Here is a 24,560-nt window from a genome sequence, read left to right on the forward strand (position 1 = left end):
GGAGCAGGGGGTGGAATTGCTGTCAGCGGAGCACGATCAGGAGAAGGTGTTCTTCTAATCTTCCTTTAGAAGAGAAACGATGTGTGAGGTGGCGCTGCCTTCAACAAGTCGCTGGGAGGGAAGGAACCTTAACATATCGAGACACCACGGCAGTCCATCTGCAAAGAAAACACATAGAGGTGGCTCTTTATGCAGTGTTTTAGATCCTCGAACTCCATTTGAAACGCAGCAGAGTGGATCTGGCTCCGAGGGAGAGGTCTGTTCCATAGATGCATCCTGAGAATTGTGGTCCCCTCCAGCAAGCAAACGCCACCCGGGAGCCCGTGTCCCAGCTGCTCAGCCCGGTGCGCCGCGCGGCCGCCCCCGCCGCGGCAGCCGCGCTCCCCGAACGTCGCTCCCGAGCACGCAGGCTGCAGTCACTGCGTACCCTGCTCTCCACTCATGTCCAGCTGCGGATTGTGTTGCATGGTGCTGTGTTTGTCCGGTACAGAGAACCAAAAAGGTGATACGCGTATCTGCGCCCCGTCTCGGGAGGGAAGGTGCGCCCTGCCCTGCTCTGCAGCCTCCTCCCAACACCTCCCATCGCTTCTGCTGCTGCTGCCCTCTCTGAATGCCTTTGACTACAGTGTTATCCTTGACTTGATGTCACATAGACACTTTAAGGGGAAAAAATGAATCTGCTCCATTGCCAGATCCAGCTGTGTCAGTGGGCTACGGAAAACAAATAAACGTAATTGGAAAATGCACAGTGCTTGAGTCTGTTCGTTTTTAATAGCCAGAGCAGGCATCCTCTCCAAATGTATGTATGTGTGTCCTAATGTGTCTCTCTAGCTCTTGAAATACACTCACGCACACACTTGAGAGAAGAAAGCGGAGGGCTTAGCTGCATGTATTCATTTTGGAGCTGAAACACCTGCCTTGAATAACCTCCCGAGCCATCCTGAATCACCGCGGAGCACTTGCGGGCTGTCTGCGCCTGATCCCACAGTCTGAGCTCAGGCCGGGGGGGTCAAGGTTAACAAGGCTCAGGCCCAAATGCAAACTGACATTCCTGAAGGGCTCCCCACGCATACTGAAATGCACGGAGACGTGGCCGGGTCGCTGCTGACAAGCGGAGCTTTATAGATCAAAAGCACGAGGCAGGAAAGACTCGGGGCCGGGTGGTGGTGGGGCCGGCAGCCATCGCAGCTCACACAGCCAAGGGTGCTGCTGGTCCCTCCGAGCTCGGGGCGAATGAGCCCGGCTCTGCATCTGGGGCATATTTGCTCCATAAACGGGCACTAACAGGCTGCCCAGGGCAGTGGTGGAGTCACCATCCCTGGAGATGAGGTTCTCAGGGACATGGGTCGTGGTGACACTTGTATCACATGGACGGGACCTTTCTGGAAAGCTGCTGGTTCTGGGAATTTGCTCTTTTTCTGTAGTGAAGGGCCAGCTGGAGGGATTTTATTTATATTTGTATATATGTGAGCCTCTCATCTCAATGGTATAAGACTGGTAGGTATAGAAATAGTTAGTTTTTGAAAGTTTGAGAGCCCTAATGTGAGATGGTGAGGACAAGCTGCTAGTGCCCCGGTGACAGGGGGTGACAAAGCAGCAGAGCCGCACTTGACCCTGAACACAAACTGCAGCAAGAAATGCAAACAGGGAACCTCTAGCGCTTAATTTCCCTTTGTCTCTCCGCTACGGTTGAGACCCTGTTACCCTACATTATTCTCTTTTATCCTAATTATGTTTTGCTTATTTAGCCACTGCTGGGCATGCAGAAAACCCCAAAGAGTTGCTAAAGCATCCCATCACGTGTCAGGCTTCCCATGGCATTCAGAAGCTGGCGAGGTCACAAGGAAAGCGCGTCTACCTCTTTCCTTAGGAATTCTCTGCCTCTCCCAGTTCCAGCAGGGTAACCTGTTGTTAACACTTCTGGGCGCTTGCTGAAAGAAATTATAGATACAACAGGTTCTTTGACGTGGAGGTTAAGTGCGGTTAATGAACAATCGCATTCCGTGGTAGTGATGGGCTCTATCTGCCTGATAAGTTCTGGTAGGGCGGCATTCTCGCGGCTCATGCCTGGAATGCCAATGGAAGCGTCAGCGCTGCCATTGAGCTGCCACATGCTCCAATTCAGTCCCTGTCTTGGGGTGCTGAGACCCCCCTCAGCTCGGCCACAGCGTGACTGTCACCCTGCCCTACCTGTGATGTCCTTTGGATGCAAACTGACCTGGGTGCAAAAATTTGTTGTGTTTTAAGTGTTAATTAATGGGCACCATCCAAGGCAGGATAATGTTCCACTGGCAGTTTCCTGTCAGCAGTCCCATCTTTACTAATTAATCTGGTATTTAGGGTAATAGTATTGACCATAACGAACTTAAGTTACTGAAAAAAAAAATATATAAAGGCTTTATTAATCACTAATAGCATCCTTCCTGGTGTATTATTTTAATAAAGTTCCATGATCTGTAAGATTAATAACCAGCGGACTGAAGGGAAAAGGAAGTAGAATGGATGCTCAAAGAGAAATAAATCAAAAGGATCCGAAGTGTTCATTCTCAGTGCAAACTGCGTGTGCCTTGGGTGTATGTTGGAATGTTTGCATCCGCTCCCAGGCTGTTCAGACCTCCGCCCTTCCAGGAACGGAACGAGAGCACTTGCTCCACAGCCATCGGCCTCGCACCTTTTGCTCTGATTGACCCGGCAATCTCCAATCTCTGTTGTTTAATAATGTATTTTTAGCAGCTGTCCATACGCTTCTGGATAGAGAGTGATGCATTGTGCTAATTAATCCGCCTGGCAGCCCGTTGCTCTTAGCAATAGATACTATGGGGAATATCTCTCCAAGGAGAGTGTCCAGCAACCAACCAGCTCAGGGTTGGTGCAATTTAAACATGACAAACCTCTGTTCTGCAGAGATGCCACCAGGTACGGAGCAGAAACATGAGATCATTCTGCTTCTTCCTCTTAGGGATACCTCCTACCAAGTCAAAATTCCTCCTTCTGCATTGTCCCCAGGCAAGTTATCTATTGAGCCATTCCCAAACCTGCTTTTCTGGTCCTTTCTTGCACAGACAGGTTGATTCCTGCTCTCTCAAGCTCAGCCTTGCAACTCCATCACCATTAGAAAGAGTCTGGCTTAGATGTGTTAAAATCCAGCCGGGTATGACATCGGGGCAGTTACAGGTCCCTCAGTGGCAGGATGGTCTCTGTAGGTGGGATTTGATACCGGGAGCTAATACACATTGTGCATTTGTCCAGTTTTGCTCTGTTCTGCTCCCTCTTTTCTCACTCTAATCTGCTGGAACGGGGTAAACTCCTCCAAAGATGTAGATACTCCTGCAGTTAACCGGACACTCAATGAGAGATGGGCCTGTTTGCCTTGAAATAAAAGCATTTGCAAGGAGGAGCCCTTGGGAGTCACACGTGCTCTGATTTCCGGCAAAACCCCATTTTTCTTACGGGCTGAGACAGCGGAGGAAGCGATGGTCAAATCATGCGAATTTGGGAAAAAAAACCCAACATACCAGCCCCAGGCACAAAATGACAAAAGAGCAAAGTCCCTTTTTTCACCCCTTTTGTTGTGACAAGGCTCCGATGAAGAAATCAGATGGTTGCGCCAGCAGTTTTGGAAGCGTTTCAGCTGAGGATCAATCTGATTATTTAGTGCTGCGCCTGCACCAGAACTCAGCGCATGAACGTGCAATCTGTTGTACTGCAGAGAGGAGAAAGAAGCGCTAGATAAGATACATATATGGAAACAGTCTGTACATTTGCATTAGCTGCCTTTGGAATGGAACCAAGCAATTAATACAGGGGAGTTTCCGTTTCCTCCTGGATCCGGTGGCTGCTAGCGATGCTTATTTAATATCTTTTGGAAAAAAAGATGGTATTTTGAGGTGACTTTGCATGATCTATTCTGTTTAGTAAATATTTGCTTTGAACATATTTAACAAGAGTCTTTTCCAAGACAGTCAATCTGTGTTGGGACTTGGTGCTGATGGCAAAGCTGAAAGTGCTCCCAGCACAGACCGGGAGTGTCAGAGAAACCCCAGAGCCCCAGTTTCCCACATTTACAGGTAGGAATGTTGTTCCCAGACTAAAAATACTTATTTTTGTCCCAAATTTTTGGATCAGACCCAACAGGACGTTAACGGCGAGTGTACCCAGCAGCGCACAACCCCCACATCCTCTCTCGGGGGGTTTTCCTCTCCATCCAAAGACAAACAGGCAAATCATATTCCACAGGGTAGCACCCATGCAAACCTTGGTACCGGGCGCACTTGGTGTCCATCACACAGTCCAGACGTGACATTTCCTCCCTGTCAATCTCCCGGTTTACATTTAATTGGCATTTCTCACCGCACTCCGAGCCAATTGCTCGACCAGCCAGACGCCTGCGGAGAGCGAGCGCAGATCAGCCCTGGCCCGCGGAGCAGCAGGGACGCTCCACGTGGGTCCAGGAGTGTTTCCCATTAGTGTCACTCAGCCCGCGATGAGGAACGGAAAGGCAGCAAGGATATTGAAATTGCTTTCTCGAGGGGTGTGTGATGTGGAGCATCGCTGCCTGGTCTCCTGCTCAACCCACTGGAGACACCCCAGGCCAGGCTGGACGGGGCTCTGAGCACCCTGAGCCGGTGACGATGTCCCTGCTCATGGCAGGGGGGGCACTGAGAAGGTTCTTCAACCCAAACTATTCTATGAGCCATAATACAAATCAATATATCTCACTACTTTTGCTCCATTGCGAGGTGCGCTTCTCAAAACACACTATCAATGCAGAGGTGAATATTTATTATTGCTGATTAGCACAGCAGAATATACATCTAAAGAAGAGCCAGAGCAACACAAGGAGAGGAGGACAAAGCTCTTACCTTCACTGCTCCGCCTCAGCTCGCGTCATCTGTCCTGTGAACCAGGTGAATTCATGGGCATTTTCTACCAAGATGGATCATTCGAGATCGTGCACAAGGTTTTTATCCATGATATCAGCAAAATCAAAGCGACACCAGACCCACGATGAAAACAATCCAGCAAATGACCAAGAATAATTATAGGAACATACTGAATCTTTCTTTGATTTACCGTTAACTCTAGTAATGAGGCAGACAAGTGGTCTAATTGCATCCATGAATAAGCTGCTCTCTTACAAACGGCTTCAGATCTGCAAGGAAATAACTCTTTGTGTATGGATCCAAATGCAGAGGGAGGATTTTGAAGAGTAAACTACTTCAGCAAAAAGCTACACATGTAGTCATTGCTGCTCATCGGCTCTATTAGAAGGTCAGGTATCAAAATACAACTCCACAGAATTCCAGAGAACACCATTCCACATTTAAGGCACCCACAGAAAAGTCACCTCGTCTCCTGAGGAGCCCACACCTCGGGATGTGGAAAAAACCACGTGCTGGCACCATCCTGTGTGTTCAGGTTGGAGTAAAAACTGCCCTAATTTTGCAGCTGTGTTAAAGGGGGTTCTTAATTATACCCCGATCCCCTCCTGCTTTAGCCTTCTCCAGGCTAAACGAACCCAGCTGGGATCTCTAGCACTTGGACTCTCCAGCCCGTCAGTCCTGACGCCCACGCCACGCAGGTGTTTCCAATATCAGCAGCTGTAACAGACTCAGACTTTTGCATGTTAAAGAGTTTTGAGCAAGGAACGGAGACAAAAAGGGAAAAGAGGAGTGTCAATATGGCTCAGTCGCGCCCCCTTATGCAGGAGAGGTCTGGTATAGAGAGGAGGAAAACATGAGAGGCACTGCAAACCTTTTAGATACAGATGTGCTGCACCATGTTCCAGGAGAACGGCTGCTGTTTAGTTCTCTTAAAGACCAAAAACTCCCTTTGAGAAGCAGCAGAATCCTACGTCAAAATTCAATATTGCCAGTCGCAAAGGGCTTTTAACTGTTGAGTAATATTTTTACTTTGATGCTTAATTACCCCCTACAGTCCACAAACCTCTCCCCGTTGCTTCAGTCTGCAAGCTCCACAATCGCTGTGAAGCAAACAGCAATTACGCATTTATTCCAGCACCACCAGTGTAACCCGAGTGGGCTCTGTCAATGCAGCAAAACGTAAAGGGCAGGCTGAGCTGGGAACAGGCTGCTTATTCTCTGCTGGCCTCCACATCAGCACGGCTGATAAGGATGCAAGACAAAGCTATGCCTAATTAACATACATTAATTTTAACCAGGAATCTGTTCCCATATGTTAGAAGCCCTGGACAGCTTCTGCCCCCCCCCATGCCTTGTTAAGTTTCTCTGGTGAGATAAAGCAGCTTCACAGACATACTTCAAGTCATTTGTGCTGGAGAGAAAGGCAGGAGCAGCCCCAGGACATCAGCACAGGGCCTGAGGCTTTGGGCTCTGCCTGATTCCAGACACTACAGCAGACAAGATCCAGGTTCAGTGTTTCTGATGAACCTGGTGCTGCGATTCCTGCTCTGCACGGCTCAGTGAGGTAAAGAACAAACTGCATGGCAGAGCCAGGCAACAGGAGAAATGTACGAGCTGGAATCAGATGCTAAGGATGCTCAACAACATCTTACGGGGAGAAAAGGACAGGCTGCAGCGATGCTGGTGCAGCGGCTGCGAGCCAAACCAGCTTGTGACCGCCCCGGTGCAAGGTTTGCTCTTATTAGCACAGATTGTACTTTGTGCCCCCAAAATACTAAATTCCTCTCCTTTGCATTAGGAATTACTTAGCATTTAATAGCCTAGAGAAACAGGGAAGGAAATAATTCAATTGCCACAACCCCTCGCGTAGGTTTGAGAACTTCCATACTGTAAAGTATTGCTCTGACGCGCCAGCTCCTACCGATTCGGAGAAAGCACTGCCTGAACGCGGTGTCAGCAGAGTCCTGACCAAAACACCAGCTCAAAGCTGCGTCCAACAGATTCCTGTGCGGCTGGGACCAGGGACGGGGCAGGGACACCTACAGCAGAGCTCGGGTTTCTTGGAAGTTGACCCTGATGCAGCTGCATAGAGAAAAGCTCCTGTTGGGTAACAAAAGCAGAGCAGTTTTAATTACAAATATAGGACTCACCTGATGGCAAAGCCTCAGGCAAACCTCCAGCAAGCACCCGCCTTCCCTTTGTTTCTTCTCTCACCCTAGCAAATAGGGTAAAAGGCACACACTGCTTATTAGGACAGGTTGTATGCAGCCCTTTAGCTGGGTGTCTAGTTCTTGAACAGTGTTCGATTCTGCTACTCGTTATCCTCAGGTAATTACTGTAAAAGGCAGCGCATGGCTTAGCCACGTCTCAGAAATGCATTCACCTCAGAGGCTTCCTGCCCTGCAAAGTTCAAAAAGAAAGCTGCTCTTGCACAGGAGTGAACAGGGAGGAAATGCAGCTTGATCCTCCTGGATAAAGTGGCATTTCCAACCTGCACAGCAGCTGTGGAGCTCCAAGTGCTGCGGCTTTAGTACTGAAGCTGGAAGTCAGACTAGAGAAATTAATATGAATTCCACATCTATTCCCCTTAAACTGTCTGCTTCTCTGGAAGCACATCCTTCCTTTATCGAGCTATATACTTATTCAAACCATTTCGCTTCATTCCAGTCTTAAACGAGATCCAGGCTACTACAAAAGTTTGCAGATGATACTTACTGTACTAGAAACGGAGTTTCCAGATCTAATCTAATCACCTCCAAGTGAAAAAAGGACAAGTCACAAGTGCTATTCCTCCAGACAATTATCTACCTGGAGCCAGAACCTTCCCTGCTAGAAAGAACAAACCTTTGTGTCAAGATCTGAGGGACAATTTCACAGTGGCAGATGCAAACCAGTCTTGCTTGGTCTTCTTCTCCCATCTGACAGGCAGCATTTAGTCATCCTCCACAGCTGCCTTTTGAAATGGAGATTATGGAAAAAAAACCCCAAAACACAAACGCAAACCAACCAGTGTGGGCTCTGGAGATAAGAGGAGCTCAGACTGGCGGTGAGGATGGGTCAAACAGCCTCAAGTTACGAAATATCGTCACACAGAGGAGAACAGGAATGTGTGTCCACCCAGCAAACGCTTCCAGCAGCAACGCCCAGTGAGGGGCACGGTGCTTGATAACACAGTTGCTTCTCAGCTTGATAGAAATGACAATTCTGACCGCGGCTCGGAAATGGCAATTCACATTTCTGGCCTCCTCGGGAAGTCTCTCCCCGTCGGGAGGCTGGACCGGGGGTGTTTTTCCAGCCAGGCTCAGTGCGGCCGCTGAGGGGCTGATGCACGTACAAAGAGCTCAACAATCAGGTCAAATACTTGCCAAAATAATTTTATTTCCTTTGAGCATTCCAATATTTATAAACATACTTTCCATAACTTTCCAAGAGAACCCAGCAGCATCTGAGCACTGAACTGATTTTTTCAAACAACAACCTCATGAAAACAGGTTCTTTTTCTGCTCTGAAAGTACAAAATTATTTATGAAGCTGAATTGCTTGGCAACAGAAACAGAGAACATATTTTCTTCCATAAAAAGCAATTTCTTTGCAGTCTCATTTTGCAGGCACAGACTATTACAGCAGAATCCTATAGGGCTTTTTATAGGTCACTGGGACACTAAAGTGCATCTGTTTATTGTCTCTTCATAGGTGTCACATGCACTTGTCAGAGATACGACTGACACAGCCCTGGTACCAGCTCGTGGTTTAAGGATTGGTTTATGTTGAGAATCAAGTGTTGGCTCTTAGGGGCTGTTTTTGCTGGTTAAGGCAAGTTGGCGTTTTTATATACAAGAGGAGAGCAGTTCATATAATCCACGGTCTAAATTAACCAGGCTGATAATCACAAAATAATATCACATTGTGTTGGTATACACCCTTATTCAGGGTATGTATTTACGCAACATGAAAATATGGAGGTTACTCAGGAGTGCAAGTGTGTTTTAAATACAAGCCCTGAGCCCAATATTACCCTTTTAAATTACTGTCTCCAAAATGTCCTCAAATATATAAACCAGAACGGGCTGCAGGGGTAAACAGCACATCACCATTTCTCTGCGGGAGCCACATCCTACATTTTCTAACTTTAAAAATTCGTTTTACATTAATTTAAAGGACTATTTTGAAAAGAGAAGTGTCAGTCTTTAAAGAACAGTGGGTAATTCCATCTTTATATGGTATGCTAAGTAACTTTATTGCTAATAAAATGTAGTTATTTCACTCTGAACAAGAACATGCACATAATCTCTGCGTGACTTAAAAATTCTCGGTCCTTAAAATAGTTACCAGACTATCGGCACTGATGAGAACTCGTGAGCGACAGCAAGAGAACCACGTGTCGCCCTTACGACACCAGGTAAGCATCCAGCTCCTGGCACTTGTAGCATGCGACGCTGTCTAATACCCACTCGCGAGTCACCATGGCAACGTTGGCTTTTTGCTGGATCACTGTAAGACAAAGACACAACCCATCAAACTGTTATCCGTGAGTTAAACCAAGCTTAAGGTGAGCTTGCTGATATCCTTCCGATGAAGCTATTTGCTTTTTCTTTGACATTTTAAAGGCCTTGATAAAAAACAAGAGTTTAAAACCAGCGATGTGGCACCACTACTCTTTTTAGCAACGCGGGTAATATTGCTGCTGCTGCAAGAAGAGCTGTTTGGCGGTGAGTTGTGAACACCGTAAAATAAACACGCAAAGCAAAGAGCACAGTCCTTGTTATGTTTAATTTAGGAGCTCAGTGGCAAAGCCTCAGTTTCTACCTGCTCAGGCACACCGGGTCCATAATAAGCAATGAGTCTCGTTAAGGGAGAAGCAACAGAAAATTACTGAAGCGCTCCCAGACTGTTCTGCACCGTTTCAGGATCTTTGTATGTTCTCGTTTTCCCAGTGTCATGGAAACGGCGGTTGTTTTTATATCATCTTCCCGCTCCGCTCCTCTGTTGAACTCCACTGTAGCCTAACTAGCTCCCATTCATTCCATAACTCCCACTATCTCATTCCAAAGTAAGTTAGTCCGGAACACTTGCAAAGTCTCGTGTTTTTCTGGAGCATTTTGATTAAAGAAGAAAAACAGCAAAGCTGTAGATCAGTTAACGCTTTGTCGCTAGATATTCTTTCTAGACCAATCTCGTCCCCCCTAAGGCTTTCTCCTGGATCTCACTCGTCCTCCGAGGGCACAATTCCCCACTTTTTAGAAATTATGTCCAGTCAGAAAAGTTTCTGGTGGAATCCAGAACAGCTGAGCCCAGAACAGGGTTTGCCTGCCTGACTCCATTGCTGATTCGGGAGATAATACAGAGCTTTCTTCCAAGACAAACCTCCATCTCCAGATGCAGCAGGATTTTATTTCAATTCCTCCACACACCTCTCTGATATTCAACTACTGAAAGGCCTGATGTGATAAAGACACTCCATGACAGTCATTTTACCTCCATAATCCGCGTCTTCCATCCAAGCACCTGGCTGCACAACCACGACAGGAGTAGAATTCTAGGATTTCAAGATAAGAAAATAAAACTGCTAGTTATCTGTCATTAAATCCCTCTCGCACCCATCTGCAGAGAGCGAAAACCAGGCTAACTCTGCTCCAGCACATCACTTCAGACAGGACTGTAAAAAGTGGTTGTAGAGAGAGAAAGACATTAATTCCTGAGATTTTTCTGTGATTTCTTTCCAGGGTTGCTGTGACTAAACTAAAGGCTTCTTGCACGTCATCTCCCACCACGTGGCTTTTGTAACTATAGCCCCTCCACTATGTGAAGTGTAACGTTCATTCATCTTACCCTGGTGTGTGTGAACAGATGAGGCTGCTTCACCACGGAGGCACCACAAAGTTCCACCATCCATTCGAGGTGTTCTGAAGAAATCAGAGAAACAGATCAAAAACTTCAATGTTTTGTATCACCAACACTATTTCCTAAGGCCTCGTGTTCATTCTATGATATAAACTAGCATAGTTTCAAAGAAATGTAAACCTTAGTAGAGAATAAGAGGTGAGGGTGACCGGTCAAGAGTTACCCGGTCCCCCTTCCTGCCCTTTGTGAAGACTGGAGTGCCATTTGCTTCCCTCCAGTCCTCAGGCACCTCTCCCGTTTCCCAAGACTTGGCAAAGATGACGGAGAGGGCCAAAGTTTGCCCTGCTGAAATCCAGGGTTGCAATTGTGCTTGCTATCCTGCTCCTGCCACAGGAGATCCTGAACTCCACCATCTCATGGTCGCTGCAGCCAAGGCAGCCCTCAACCTTTACTGCTTCAACCAGACCCTCCTGTTGGTGAGGATGAGGTCCAGCAGTGCACCTCTCCTAGTTGGCTCCTCCACCCTTTGCATCACAAAGTTCTGGTCAAGGCACTGGAGGAGCCTCCTGGACTGTGGCTGCCGGCCGAGCAGTCCTGCCAACAACCATCAGGGAAGTTCAAATCCCCCACCACAGCCAGGGCCTGTGACTGTGAGGCTGCTCTCAGCCTCTCTGTAGATGTCTCATCAACTTCCTCACCCTGATCTGGTGGCCTAGAATAGACACCCACAATAGTATCCCCCTTGCCAGCCTGCCCCTTAGCTTTCACCCATAGACTCTCAACTCACTCCTCATCCGTGCCTGGACAATACTCAATACATTGGAGTTGCTCTCTCACGTAAAGAGCAACTCCACAACATTGCCTGGCTGGCCTGTCTTTCCTGAAAAGGACACAGCCATCCATGAGCACGTTCCAGTCACAGGCGCTGTCCCACCATGTCTCTGTCATTGCCACCAGGTCATCATCTCCTGCCCTAACCCGGGTTTCTAACTCCTCCTGCTGATTCCCCGTGCTGCACGCATTGGTGTGCAGGCATTTCGGAGTGAGCTGAGCCCTCCAATTTCACCCCAGGGGGATGGGAGGCCTCCCGGCCTTCATGGACTCCAGACACACCTGTAGTCATATCAGTGAAAGGTCCGTAGCAACAGATCTCAAAGTCTTTAAAGATCTGAAAAACAAGGAGCGTGTTAACAGAGTCCAGACGGTATCTTTAAAGGACAAGATTTAATATGCTGGTTTCATCGCAATTCTAGGACTGGTTATCAAGCTATCGCTGTTTCACAAAGTATTTCTGATGCTCTTTGTAACCTACAAAACAAAAGAATAGCAGCAAAAAAACCCAACCCCATGCTATCCTATACCAATGGTATAAAGTGACAGCATTCACTTGCTTTGTGTTTATTTGACCTTGTTAAAATCAGCGTCAATAAATTACTTTTTAATTATGCAGGCTATATAGATTTTAATTATATGAACTGAGTAAAAAAGATATTCCAAATTATGTATCTAGCTGTATTTTAATATTCCACAGCTATGCTTTATGTCCGTACTTGGGTTCTGTCTTTGGTTTTAAATGTCTGTTCATTATGCATTGAAGTAAACAAACCGCTTCTAAATGTCAGAGTGCCCTGTACCAATTATTGTGTGAGTTCCAGTAAGTCAAGTCAGTATAAAAAATAATTTACATGTGTATTATAAAGCTGCTGTATGTGCCAGTCATAGCATGGATAGTGAGTCACTTGGGCATATCTGCTCTCACCTTTCACGTATAAAAAGGCTGAATTTGTACAACTCTGTGTATAGAGAACAGCAGAGAAATCGGAAGAACTTGCAGATACTCAGCCAGCGTAGGCACATGTGAAACAGTCACAGCAGGACAGGATTTTCACCCCGATGTGCTCGTACCTTGGCAGTCAGAGCCTGTCGAGCCCTCCTTGGGCCTTGGTGGTTCCTCCCGTTGATTACGTCTCCTCGAACCTCAAAGCTCTCCTGGAACACAGCACAAACAAGCAGGCAGAGGTTAGAGACCAAGGAGGTTTTCCTGGTCGGAGCTCTGCATCTGAACAGGAAGAAGTTGTCGGATTTCAGAACTGGAAACCTTACAATTAAGCATGTGCAGAAAGTTAATTAAAAGGCTTTAAAAAAAAAAAAAAATGGCTGAGAGCAGCAATGAAACCCCTGCAGCCACAGACAGTTTTTAAAGGGTCAAAACATAGTTTAGTAAACTGTATAAAAGAAGGGGCACACTCCAAGACTATGATTCACTTATCAGTACAGTCTCTGATATAAATTAATTATCAGTACATAACCTCTAGATCTCCAACATCTACTTTATTTCAAGGCATTCATTTAGTGTCTAGTTTAATAACAAATACAGTGCTGCATTTGGTCATTTCAGGCCTACATCTGACTCAAACTCCCATTTCTCCACGACTTCTTGCAACTTCTCTGAAGCTTCCAATGCAGTTTCACCTGCTACAAAAGTATGAAAACCAGCTGCATATCTTCAGTTTACTTGGAAAAAAACAGTTGGTTTTCATTATAATTGGAGGCTCTTTGCTTAAAGCAATGTGAGAGTGTATGACAATGTTAACAGCTGTCCCACGTATCAAATAAGCCATTATATATATTAAATGTTTAGACAATATCTGAGGCTACTGATGAATCTATTAATGTAACAGCATTGATTACACATTTGACATTTCACTCTTAAGAGACCTACCTCATCCAGTATCCTTCCTTCTTTGAAAGACTGAACGACCCCTAAATAAAAAGATCAGAACAGGACAAGTCATCTTATCCAGCAAAACTGCTCCTCCACTGCCAACAGGCTGACTTCATTGCTATATTAGACTAAAAGTATTTGTACTAAGGGAAACTGAATACATTATGATGCCTGAGAGAACGGCATGATTTCTTTTACCTCTCATAAATAAGACTAATTTTGTACTAACTGATGCCATACATCTCGAAGATTTAAATTAAGATTTAAATGAAGAGCGAGGAAAGGCATTTGTCACTGGGCAGCAAACCAGGACAAGTATTCAGAAGAGAAAGCAGCTGCTTTTACTGTAACAAGTGAAGAGTACATTGGTGGTAGAAGGGCAGAGACTATTTAGCTGCAAAACAAGTTATACTTACACTGATAACTAACGACCCATTTCCTCCCTGCGATACCCAGAAAGTATTTGAGTGTCCGTTCACACACCAGCTCCTTGTCTGCAGAGCAAACGAGAACGAGATCTTTGAGTTTTGAATGTCCCGTCCATTAAATCCAAAGGAAAAAAATGTAACATTAACTTCAAATCACACAAGGAAACAAAACATCCTCTCACTCTGATTGACTGAGGTCATTGCAGGAGGAGCATGAGCCAGCACTGGGCCCTTCAACCCCTGACATTCTGTGATTTTTGTGTGATTCTATGAAATAGAAGAAGAAAGATGCCCAAGTTTAAACAAAAAAAAGAGAGAAGAAAATAATACTTATTCAAATTTACTGCTGAACTGTCTGCCTGTTTGTTTGCCTAGAGTTAAAATTCCATATGGTGTGTAAATACAGGATTTGTTCATATGGCTCCCAACAAACCTGTTTTCATTATGACATGGGTTGTTCCTTCAGTAATGCGATTAGATAAAGTGCTCTGAGTTTTTCTCGCAAACTTCTGGACCACCACCTGAAAAGCAGTTAAGAAAATTCATAGCTAGAAAAACAGGTTAAAAATAACAACCAACAACTTCAGTTCATAGGAGTACAACGCAGTAACATAGCTACTTGAAAGTAATGATTTTGGTTGGCACACAGCATAAGCATTTCCTTAAAAGTCAATAATTTCAGTACCATTCAACAGGCTAAAGTAAAGACAGCAGTTTATAAACCAAAAGTAATATCCTCCTGGAAATGCATTGTAGGAACAGGTTTATCAGCAATTCTGAACTGATTAATTACAGAAATCTTCACTATTGATCAGAATTTGGGTAAAGAAGCAGCATTTGAGAACATTAAGGGAACCAATCGAGCAGCCCCTTCCCCTTCCAGCTCCAAGGCTTTCCAGAAATGGAACCCTCTTGCTTTGGAATAATGTGGTTTTCCATTAAACAGTCATTTTAAAAGCTCCAACTTCACCAAAAGCTTAATAATGCCATTTACAGGCAGCGATTCTTCATGTTTTCAGGAGTGGGTTTGACTGATGTTGCTGTACTACAGATCTGCAATTCCTGTCAGATTAGTTTCCACTATATTAGTTCTCTCTGTGTTGATGATTATGATGGTAATCAGGAACAATTAACGAGTGATCTTTAAAACTTCTGAACTATACTTACATGCTCGCTTTGAGTCAGACCCGATGCCACTATCGACATTTCTTTCCTGTTGGTCACAACGGGGCTCGCTGCACTTTCTTTCCCAGCTGCATTGTGCAGAACAGATGTTGGAAAACACGAACTTCTCGTCGATTTACGCTCCTGAGTGCAGCTGTTATCAGCACTTGGAGCTGCAACAGAACGAGTGGTCCCTTCTGCACTTGGAGGGTTAAGAAGCTTTACAGAGGAGCAGGGTTTACTTGGACTCCCGGTCACATCTCCAGAGACATTTGGTAAGACAGACGCACTGTTGAGCCTGGTCCCAGAATTCTGCTCATCTGCGTTTCCTGAAAGAAAAGAAATTACTCCTTGAATCAATTTCATCCTTTTTGTAGTCACGGTAGAGCGCTGATGCTGCACCTGTTAAGTTTAAATACTGCAGTCACTTCCTCTCCTTATTTATTACCTTACCTTTGCCTCTATCGTTACTATTTCCCGATCCACAGCAGAGCCACTAGAACACCTGTGAAACTTTTAGTCACATATATATATATATCAACTTAGGAATAAAACATGAGCGTCTCACTGAAGAGCTGAATTTAGGTAAAATTCTGCTAACGTCTCAACTTTAAATTAACACTGATCTGTGGTAGAGGGGAAAAGAGAACTAGCAATAGCCACACAACTGGTTTTTTAAAAGCTGGGCAAGGTTTTCATTGCTATTTACCTCTCTCTCGTCTCATTTGTTCCATTGCAAGTGTTCCTTCGCTACTGGAATGCGGCAGGTTCCTATGGACAGGTAAAAGTTGACAGTCCTGACTCCCGTGCTGCTCCAGCACTGCTTCGAGTTCTGCCATTTCTTGCTGAAGCTTTTTTAGGTTATTTTGCATAATATTCTTCTGCTGCAGGGGACACATAATTGTGCCAACATTAGCTCAGTTTTAAACAGCAAGGTTAATTTATTTGAATAATACTTGAAAATTAGGAACAGCAACAACAGTAGTTCTACAGGTCTTGATTAATTATGCTCTTAGAAATGATCCAGCGACACAACAAACATGAAGGAAGCGATTTGCCACAACACCGACTTCACAGCTTTCAGGTACTTGTTTATATCCCAGAACACAAACTGGAATTTAGTGCCTAAACTCACCTGTGTAGTAAGGATCTCACCCTGAGAGAACGGGCCACACGAATCCTCTACGTTACTTGTCTCGCTGTCAGATCCAGACGCTTCACCTTGAGGAAGGAAGAAGAAAATCTGAATTGGTTAAAGAAAAAAAACCCAAACTTCTTCCATAACTTCTTACCACATGGACCTTTCAGCCAACTGTTAACTATAAAGGGGCAGGTTTTGAAAACACTTAAATTAGAAGCACAGATGCAGTTTAAGTGAACATTTTGAAGAATACCGTGTCACACATGCAAACTCCAAAAAACCTCAGTGCGATGACATGACAAACACAGTCGCAGAGATTAAAAAGAAATCTGAGTTTGTACCTGGGTTTGCTCCCATGTTTTGCTCCTCTTGGCGTTCATCTCTGGAGTTCGGTTCGCTTCTCTTCAGCCCCCAATTACAACTTGGGGAAGTTTCTTTACCCTCATCCACTTGTTTGGATGGATGAGCTTGTACTGACAGTTTCTTCAGCTCTTGTGCTCCATCAACTGATTCTTCAGACATGTTGGATTGGGAGGAAAATAAGTTGACGGAGCATTCTGATTCCTGGCTTGGCGAAACACATCTGCTGCTTGAGGCAGCGCCGGGCGTTTTCTGCGCATTATTGTCACCGCTACTTCCACGAGGAGGCAACGCAATGGGACTTACTGAAGACTCTACCACAGATGGCACTTGTTTAGTGGTCTGCAAAGGTGTGCTTGCTGATTTGCCATTTATTAGTGACTGAAAACACGGTAACTCTTCATCCTCGCTAGATTCTTCATCTGAAGATTGCAGTTTCCGCGCTCTTCTTCGAGATGCGGGAATACCTCGAGATGTGGGCTTAGAGCTAACATTTCGATTGTGCAGTTCTTTTACTAGGGCATTGTTACTTTTCACGAACACAGCAGATCTCTCTCTCCTGTCAGTTTCAGAAAAGCTGAGGTTCTCCTCAATATCATCCTCAGAGCACAATAAGCCATCAGGGGTCTCAGATGAACCTGTAAAATCACTATTCCCTTTAACAGGCTCTTCCAGAGCCTGTGTAACTAAACCCTCGGGCAACCTTGTGCCAGCAGTTTGAGTTGCTGCTTCTTCATTCCCGTTTACTTGTTCTCCTTCTCTTTTGCTACGTTTTTTCCCAGTGCCTTCAAAGCCGAGCTCAGCGGGTCGTTTCTGACACGTTACAGGACAAATCATTGATTTGTACTGAAAATGTGGTAGCAGTGCTTTGCCATTAACACCCTCAGCGCTTCGTGCTTGATCGCTTTCTGAACTGCTGCACGTTTCATCGACTGTGTTTAAATCGGCTCTTTTGAAAACTTGCTCTTCTGTATAACCCTGATCACTTTGGCTTCTCTTACTCTTGACTGGATTCTGTCTCAACTCACTTCCTACCCCTAGGTCAGTTGACACTGCCTCTTCATTTTCCTGCTCTCCTTTCTGCAATCTGTCTTTGCCTTCAGTCCTAACGGTACCCATTCCCATCGCTGTCAGATTCCCTTCATTTGCAACCTGTGAAACATCTTGAAGACCCTCTGCCTGCGCACATTCAGTGTCACCAACAAAGCAAGTCACAGGACTAACACAAGGTTCCTTGGCTTTCCGTGGCTCTTTCCCACAAGCCCTACTCAAGCTCTCAGTTCTCTCCTGCAAGCTTTCTGTTTTTAAATATTTGCTACTCTTATCTTCTCCCTGATCAGCACACGATCTCTTAAGAGTTTCGGAAGCAGCATCTCCTACTGCACACGCCTTCACGGGAGCAGGATAAAGGCTAAATGACAGGCGTTTTGAATGCCTAAATATATTCCGCAGATACTGCGTGTCTAACTCACCGTCTTCGACTTCCTCGGTCACTTCCAAACCATTTTTAGCCATTGGCAACCTTTCAGTTCTTAAGTTGCCTGGAACTTTTAGCGCCTCGTGTCTGCTACCCTGGGGAAGAGCAGCAGGAGATTCAGCCATCTCTTCAGGCAGGGGGGAGGCCATTGAAGGCGGCTCTAGCAGCAAAGGGCTTCCTCGTATTTCACTTTCTTGAGAAGCCGTATCGGGTGCCAAGGAACCACAATTTGAGTGCTGACGAGAAGATGTAGGATTGAGGAGAACCTTTCCAGTTCCTGCAGCATCCAATGAATTCTTTAGACTGATCTGCACTTCATTTGCTTCCAAATTCCCACCCTTCAGATCAGCGAGTGGCTGGTCACTCACCCCATCGCGGGGCTCGCGCTGCTCTTCGCACTCACAAGCGTGAACCAACACGTTCCTTTGGACTCCAGAGAAAGACCCTTCGGGGTCACTCTCATGCTTTTTCGCTCTCTTAATCACTCCTTTTCCCATTTCTTTCGTCATTTCTTCAGAAAGTAACTGAAGCCGCCTGCTGCGCCGGACTTGTCTTTGCTCCGAATCGGCTTTCCTTGGTTCTTCACTGCTTGGATAACTATCGATCTGGGGCTCAGCTGCATCAGGGGACAGGGAGTTTCTATCCACTACTAACTGCAGGGCGCACATGGTTCTGGTAGCACGCCTGCTTCTTTTTGCTGCAGAACCATTTTTTTTAGTGCTTTTCTGATTGGAGTTATTCAAATCCGGCTTCGCGTCACAGTGCTTGCCAGTCACCTTTTCAGCAGCTTTTTTCCACCTGGATCCTCCTCCTTCCTCAACTTCTGCCACTGTATTACCCTCTTTATTCTCAGAGAGGCGGCTCTCATCAACAGCAGAGCTTTTCTCACATCTTTTCTTTTCAGCATCTCCAAGGCACAAATCAACACTTTCAGGGCACTCATCTGCCTCCCCTACATCTTTTTTCTTGATGAAATCCTCAGGTCGCAGGACACTGACAGTCTTCCTTCTCCGTTTTAGTCTGGTGTTGCTGGAGTTATTCCAGGACTTATCAGCAGCTGCATCTTCCTCTTTTTTTGTAGGTAAAACATCTCTAAAGACAAAAGGTGGATTTGACTTCCTCTCTCTCTTGTATGTTTTCCCAAATATTTTGTCTTTGATACTATCTGTTGTTTCTTTTGACCATCTCTTAGTTCCTTCAGCCACCGCAGTTTCCTTGGAGTCGACCATAGGGTCAGTCTTTTGTGAAGCACAGGATTCTTTATCTGATAAAGATGTGTCTCCTTCACCCGAAACGTCAGTTGCTCCAGCAGAATCATCGTGAGATGGAATCTCCTCGCTTTTTGAAAACCATTCATTGACTTTCTGAATGCTTCGCTTCAGCCTCTTCCTTGAGACTTGATTCAGGGCAGCGCAGTCAAGCGCCTCTGGCTGAAGCAGCTTCTCCAGAGGAAGTTCTTTGTCATTGAGAGAACCATTCTCAGGTTCATCTATTCCTGCAGCTTCCGTGCTTTGTGCAATATCTATTTCCTTGCTTGTATCCAATCTGCTCTCCCTGCTCTCTTTGAAGTCGAACTCTTCACTATTACTATCGAATAGAGTTTGCTCCACATCCATTTCTTCTGTGTTCTTAAAGAAAGACGTGTCCCCATTCCTTAAGGGACTGTCACGCTGCTCTGGGAGCTCTGCAGGGAGAACATTTAAAGGGGAACTCTGGTATTCAGTCACATTCCCTTGGGCAGGTTTGGCATTTTCAGTGATGCTCCGAGTGCTTTCCTTGCTCGAGCCTTCCTTCGAGAGATCACTTGCACCTGAAGATTTATAGGGATCATAAATTATTAAGCCCTATTTTAGACACACAAGAACAATGACAAGCTTAATAGCTACTTTGTTATAAAAGAACCATTCTTATCTCACCCCAAACCAGAATCTTACACTGCACAAATCTCCCTCTAAAGGGAGAAGGATAAAATTACATATGACATGTTACATGCAGCTTCTTACACGAATTACCAGACAGTGCTCTCAACTTGTATTATAAGGAATAATACAGCTTACGTAGAATAGAATAAGTTTTGCACCTTGATCAAGTTACCTTTTCTTCCCCTTCCTTTTCCTGTGCACAGAATATCCACACTTTAAGTCTCTAGTCTATGGGTATAGTCTTGCATTATAGCGTCACTAGCTGGAGGCATCAGCAAAACTACAATGTACAAGACTGCAAGTGTGTATTTAATCATATGAAATCTAAACATTAACTTGTGGTCTTTCTTTCAAGCTTAACCATTTTTGTCACCAAAACAATAAACACACCTATGACATTGGGTAGAATTACTTCTTCAGCACCCAGCTTGTCGGGCTGTGTAGCGCAAGGATATTCATTCCCCTTCTCAGCACTCTCGAGCTCTTCTGTGTTTTCTTGAGATGAAATCAGAAGCGCTTCTTTGTCTTGTAACCTGCTGAGAAGGGAAATCTACTTTCACCACAGAGAAAAATCACAACAAACAGAAGATGATGCTTATTTTTCCCGTTTTGCTTTCCAAAGCAGTTTTTGGAGAAGTGAGGCTGCACGACTGACATTCACTGCAACCAGATCCCTTCAGAATCTCAGGCCATTTTTTTTAATCCCCTCCCACATTCCTGAATTGAACATCTACTTTCAAAAGCTTTTCTCTTGAAGATCTACAAAACATTCAGAAAACAGCTTTAAAGAATATTGTACAACAAAATGGAACTACTGTCTTTAGAAAAGATTAATTCCTTAATCACCTTTACTTACCCAGCATTGTTTGCCTGTTTAAAAAGCTCTTCAGATGAATCAGAGCCTAAAAACAAAGGAGCTGTTACTCTGGTTGAATGGATACAGAGAAAAACAGCTGCTAGTATTTAGAGTTTTGAACTGGAAGTCAGAGCAATATAGTCAAACATCTGTCTCAGATCCTTTGACTGATCTTGGTAGAATCCCAGAATGTCCAAGATTCCAGGTGTGGTCTCCCCAGGGCAGAGCAGAGGGGCAGGAGAACCTCTCTGACCTACTGACCACCCCCTTCTAACCCACCCCAGGTACCATTGGCTTCCTGGCCACAAGGGCCCAGTGCTGGCTCACGGAAGCCATAAAAAAGCGAGGAGAGACAGAATATTCTTTCCTCAATTTGATTCCATTCTTATCTCTGGTTATCAACTAGAGCCCCAAACACTGATGACAAAGCTTAATATTGTTTAGAAAATAGTAGTTATCACTAGTTGTAACAACAACTTCATTCATATCCATAAGGATCTTCTTTGTATCTCATACACTGAGCAGCAGAGGTTTACTACAGTAGCGTTATTTCCCACAACATAATAAGCTATGTAAAAAACCCTTTGATTTACCAGCTTTGAACTGTCCATCATTTGTCCCTTTGATCTCACTTAAGGAGACATTACCGTTTATAAAGACTTTGAACGCCATCACTTTTCCCTACTTTGCAAGCATTAGATACAACTCAACACCAGATCTTACCGAGCTCTATATAAATCCCTTTTTGAGAATCACATTTCTGCTTTTTGTTTCTTAGGGAACACCTTTTGCCCCCAGTATCTGTAAGAGGAGCATCCACACGAGCTTCCTGCCGACAGGAGAATACAAAGTTATTTGTAACAGCACGTTACTTCAAAACAATAAGTAGTAATTATTTAAACTGCAGAAGGGGGGGCTGATACAGATGAACTATGTATTTAAATCAAGAATCTAACACATGTAACTTATCATACTGATAACAGTGATTGAACAGAAACAATTACCATGCATTTAACAGCTAAAATCATTCACAGTTTTATCCTATTTAATATTCACAGAATCCCAGGATGTCAGGGGTTGAAGTGCCCTGGAAAGCTCATCCAGTGCAATCCCCCCATGGAGCAGGAACACCCAGATGAGGTTACACAGAAAGGTGTCATGTCTTAAGAATTCTTAAGACATATTCATGGTCTTACCACTAAAAAAGTAAAAAGCCTACCAATATTCAGCCTCATTAGACCAGCAGTATACAAAAGCTTTCAATCTTTAAATTCAGGTCATTTTACGCAAACAACTTTTTAAAGTAGTTTAAGAAGACAAAAACCATTTAGATGTCCTTGTCTGGAATCATGTTCAAGTCAACCAGTGACCTGAGAGCTACCCAGAGTCTCTTATTCCATTTATTTATACACATTCCAAAAAAACCCACTACACAATCCATAAAAATAAAATAGGAGAAAAAATACCAAGGTGCAGTTTTCTTGTCCATTTCCTGTAGCACTTTTTTTCCTGTTTCTGAAGCCCTTGCTTTGGACAACGGACCTTTCCTTACACAGGAGCTCAGCAGCGGTGGCTTCTGTGGATGTTTTAGGAACGTGATGACTGTTTAAAACTGGAAAATGTCAACAGGAAAGAAAAGCAAAAATATTTTCTTACACTGAGCAAGACAACAGGTATGAAATATTAATAAAATAGACCCTACGTAACCAGCATATATACAGCTAAAGAGTACTGCACAGTAAGTAAATACCCTGTAACTAATTACAATACAAATGCCAAAATCTTATTTTAAAAAAAGTGGGGGGGATATACATTCAGACCACTTACACTTTACTCCAGTGTCAAGCTCGAACGCGTGGATAGTTTCCAGCAATCCTTCAATTAGTTGCTTAAATCTGGAATTCTCTTTCAGACTTCTGAAATAACATCACCACATGAGTTGTTTAAAGACAAATGTACAGGTCGACTATGAATAGTCCTCCTAGAATTTAGGCTGAACAAAAAAAAGCAGTAAAACTCCAAGTGGGAGATGGGACAGCCAGCTCGCTCAGCCTTTCCTCACACGGGAGATGCTCCACTCCCTTCAGCATCTTGGTGGCTGTGCTGGACTCTCTCCAGCAGTTCCCTGTCCTGCTGGAACTGAAGGGCCACAACTGGACACAATGAGATATTATTGCCAGGGGATAACAACACAATCCCCCAAAAGAACCATTTCTACAGGAATTAAAACCATCACAAAGTGAAGATTTTGTGGTTTTCCCCACATAGGTGTAACACGGAAAAATAAACTGTAACAACTGAACAATAACACAGTATATACTCAATCACACAAACGGTTGCTAAGGGTGGTGTCTTCACCTGCGATCACTTGGAAGAAGTTTCTATTGAGATAAGGCACTGCAGACTTGCTCCTCTAGAAAACAAGTTTACTTAATAACCACCTTTTCTTTTTTATATTAAGACAATGATTAACTTTTCCTTCAAGTTCAAACTTCTCATCCCCAAGCCCACCTGCAAAGCTGCATTACCTCTTGGTGACCTCAGTCTTGCACAGCGGACACTGTATCACACCTTTCTTCTTTTTGCTGAGGAGCTGGAACATGCAGAACCTCGGGAAAAAAAAGAATAATCACAGTGTTAACAAGAGATAGGCTTATAATTTCTTTAAAACTGAGCCTAGGCATGCACCACTTAGTAGAAATCCTTCGATATCCAGTTGGATGTCTGTATTTTTGATCTGGTGTTACTCTGGATGAATCAATCCCCTTTGACACATCCCACAACTGCAGTTATTTCCTATGTAGAATTAATTCCGCCCCCCACACACACAGTTACCCATTAAGTTATCGTTAGCACTGAAGCAGCACACACGGAGAACTGGTGCTTAATGAAGGCTGGGAGGCCTCCCATAGCCCTGGGGTGAGACCAGTGTGCTCGGCTCGCTCTCTGAAGCGCCTGCGCACCAAAGTGCAGACCCCTGACACACTGGGATTCTGTGAGAATAAGAATAGATTAACTAAGCATTACAATTAAAAAGATTGCAAACCTACCTGCAGAATATGTGATCGCATTTTGTTGAAACCGGCTCTTTTATCACATCCAAGCTACAAAAACAAAGGAAAATAAGAAAATCCAGTCAGTTACATTTCTTTTCCTAACTGGGTAGAGGACTGACGCATTTAGCTTGAAATAGATAAGCAAAATTTACTAGAACACAAGAGCAAAATACAGGTTGTTTTGTACTTTCTTGCTTGAGCCCTACAAAACATCAATATGCTTAGCCTTAAAAGACAATTCTTTTTGCTTTCTGATAATCCAGAGAACTGAAAAAGCATTTGAAAAGAAAGAAAAAGAGAGAAAAACAAATGACTCATTAACTGTATTAAGAGAGAGCTCACATTATTCTCCCAACATACCATATTGGGCACTCCAAGTTCTTCTGCATCGCCAAAAGCACATTTTGTACATCTCCAATACCAATCACGGACAAGTCCATCCTTCTCATCCAAAAATACTCTACAGGAAGAAGAAAAGCAATCAGCTTTGTTTCTGATCTGTTTCACCCCTTACACATGTTTTTGCCTGTGTGGCTTTTCTATAACATCCTGAACAGTATCAAATACTTGGCTGCTATTTATTGAGTGAGGCTTTACAGCCCTGTGGGAGTTCTTACTCTGTTTACAGGTAAAACCTGTCAAATCTTTTTAGTCAAGGGGTCAAAGTAGCACAGAAACAGCCATCGGCAGAAACGCAGCAAGGGCTC

At 44.4% G+C, this 24,560-nt stretch overlaps 1 protein-coding gene across 1 annotated transcript; it reads right to left on the minus strand.

Moving 5' to 3' along the window:
- Nucleotides 1-9,270: 9,270 nt before the first annotated feature.
- On the minus strand, nt 9,271-24,293 carry BRCA1 (BRCA1 DNA repair associated; the record flags this gene model as incomplete). The annotated part of the gene is made up of 20 exons (XM_080359757.1): nt 9,271-9,374; nt 10,359-10,419; nt 10,713-10,786; nt 11,838-11,892; nt 12,630-12,713; nt 13,447-13,487; nt 13,866-13,943; nt 14,311-14,398; nt 15,045-15,370; nt 15,751-15,925; nt 16,177-16,262; nt 16,524-19,829; nt 20,332-20,474; nt 20,798-20,843; nt 21,521-21,626; nt 22,264-22,409; nt 22,625-22,713; nt 23,326-23,406; nt 23,848-23,901; nt 24,214-24,293. The coding sequence occupies 20 exons, from the start codon at nt 24,291-24,293 to the stop codon at nt 9,271-9,273; spliced, it is 5,223 nt and encodes a 1,740-aa protein (XP_080215883.1).
- Between the last annotated feature and the right edge of the window lie 267 nt (nt 24,294-24,560).

Source organism: Nesoenas mayeri, assembly GCF_963082525.1.
Source record: "Nesoenas mayeri genome assembly, chromosome: 26".
Lineage (NCBI taxonomy): Eukaryota > Metazoa > Chordata > Aves > Columbiformes > Columbidae > Nesoenas > Nesoenas mayeri.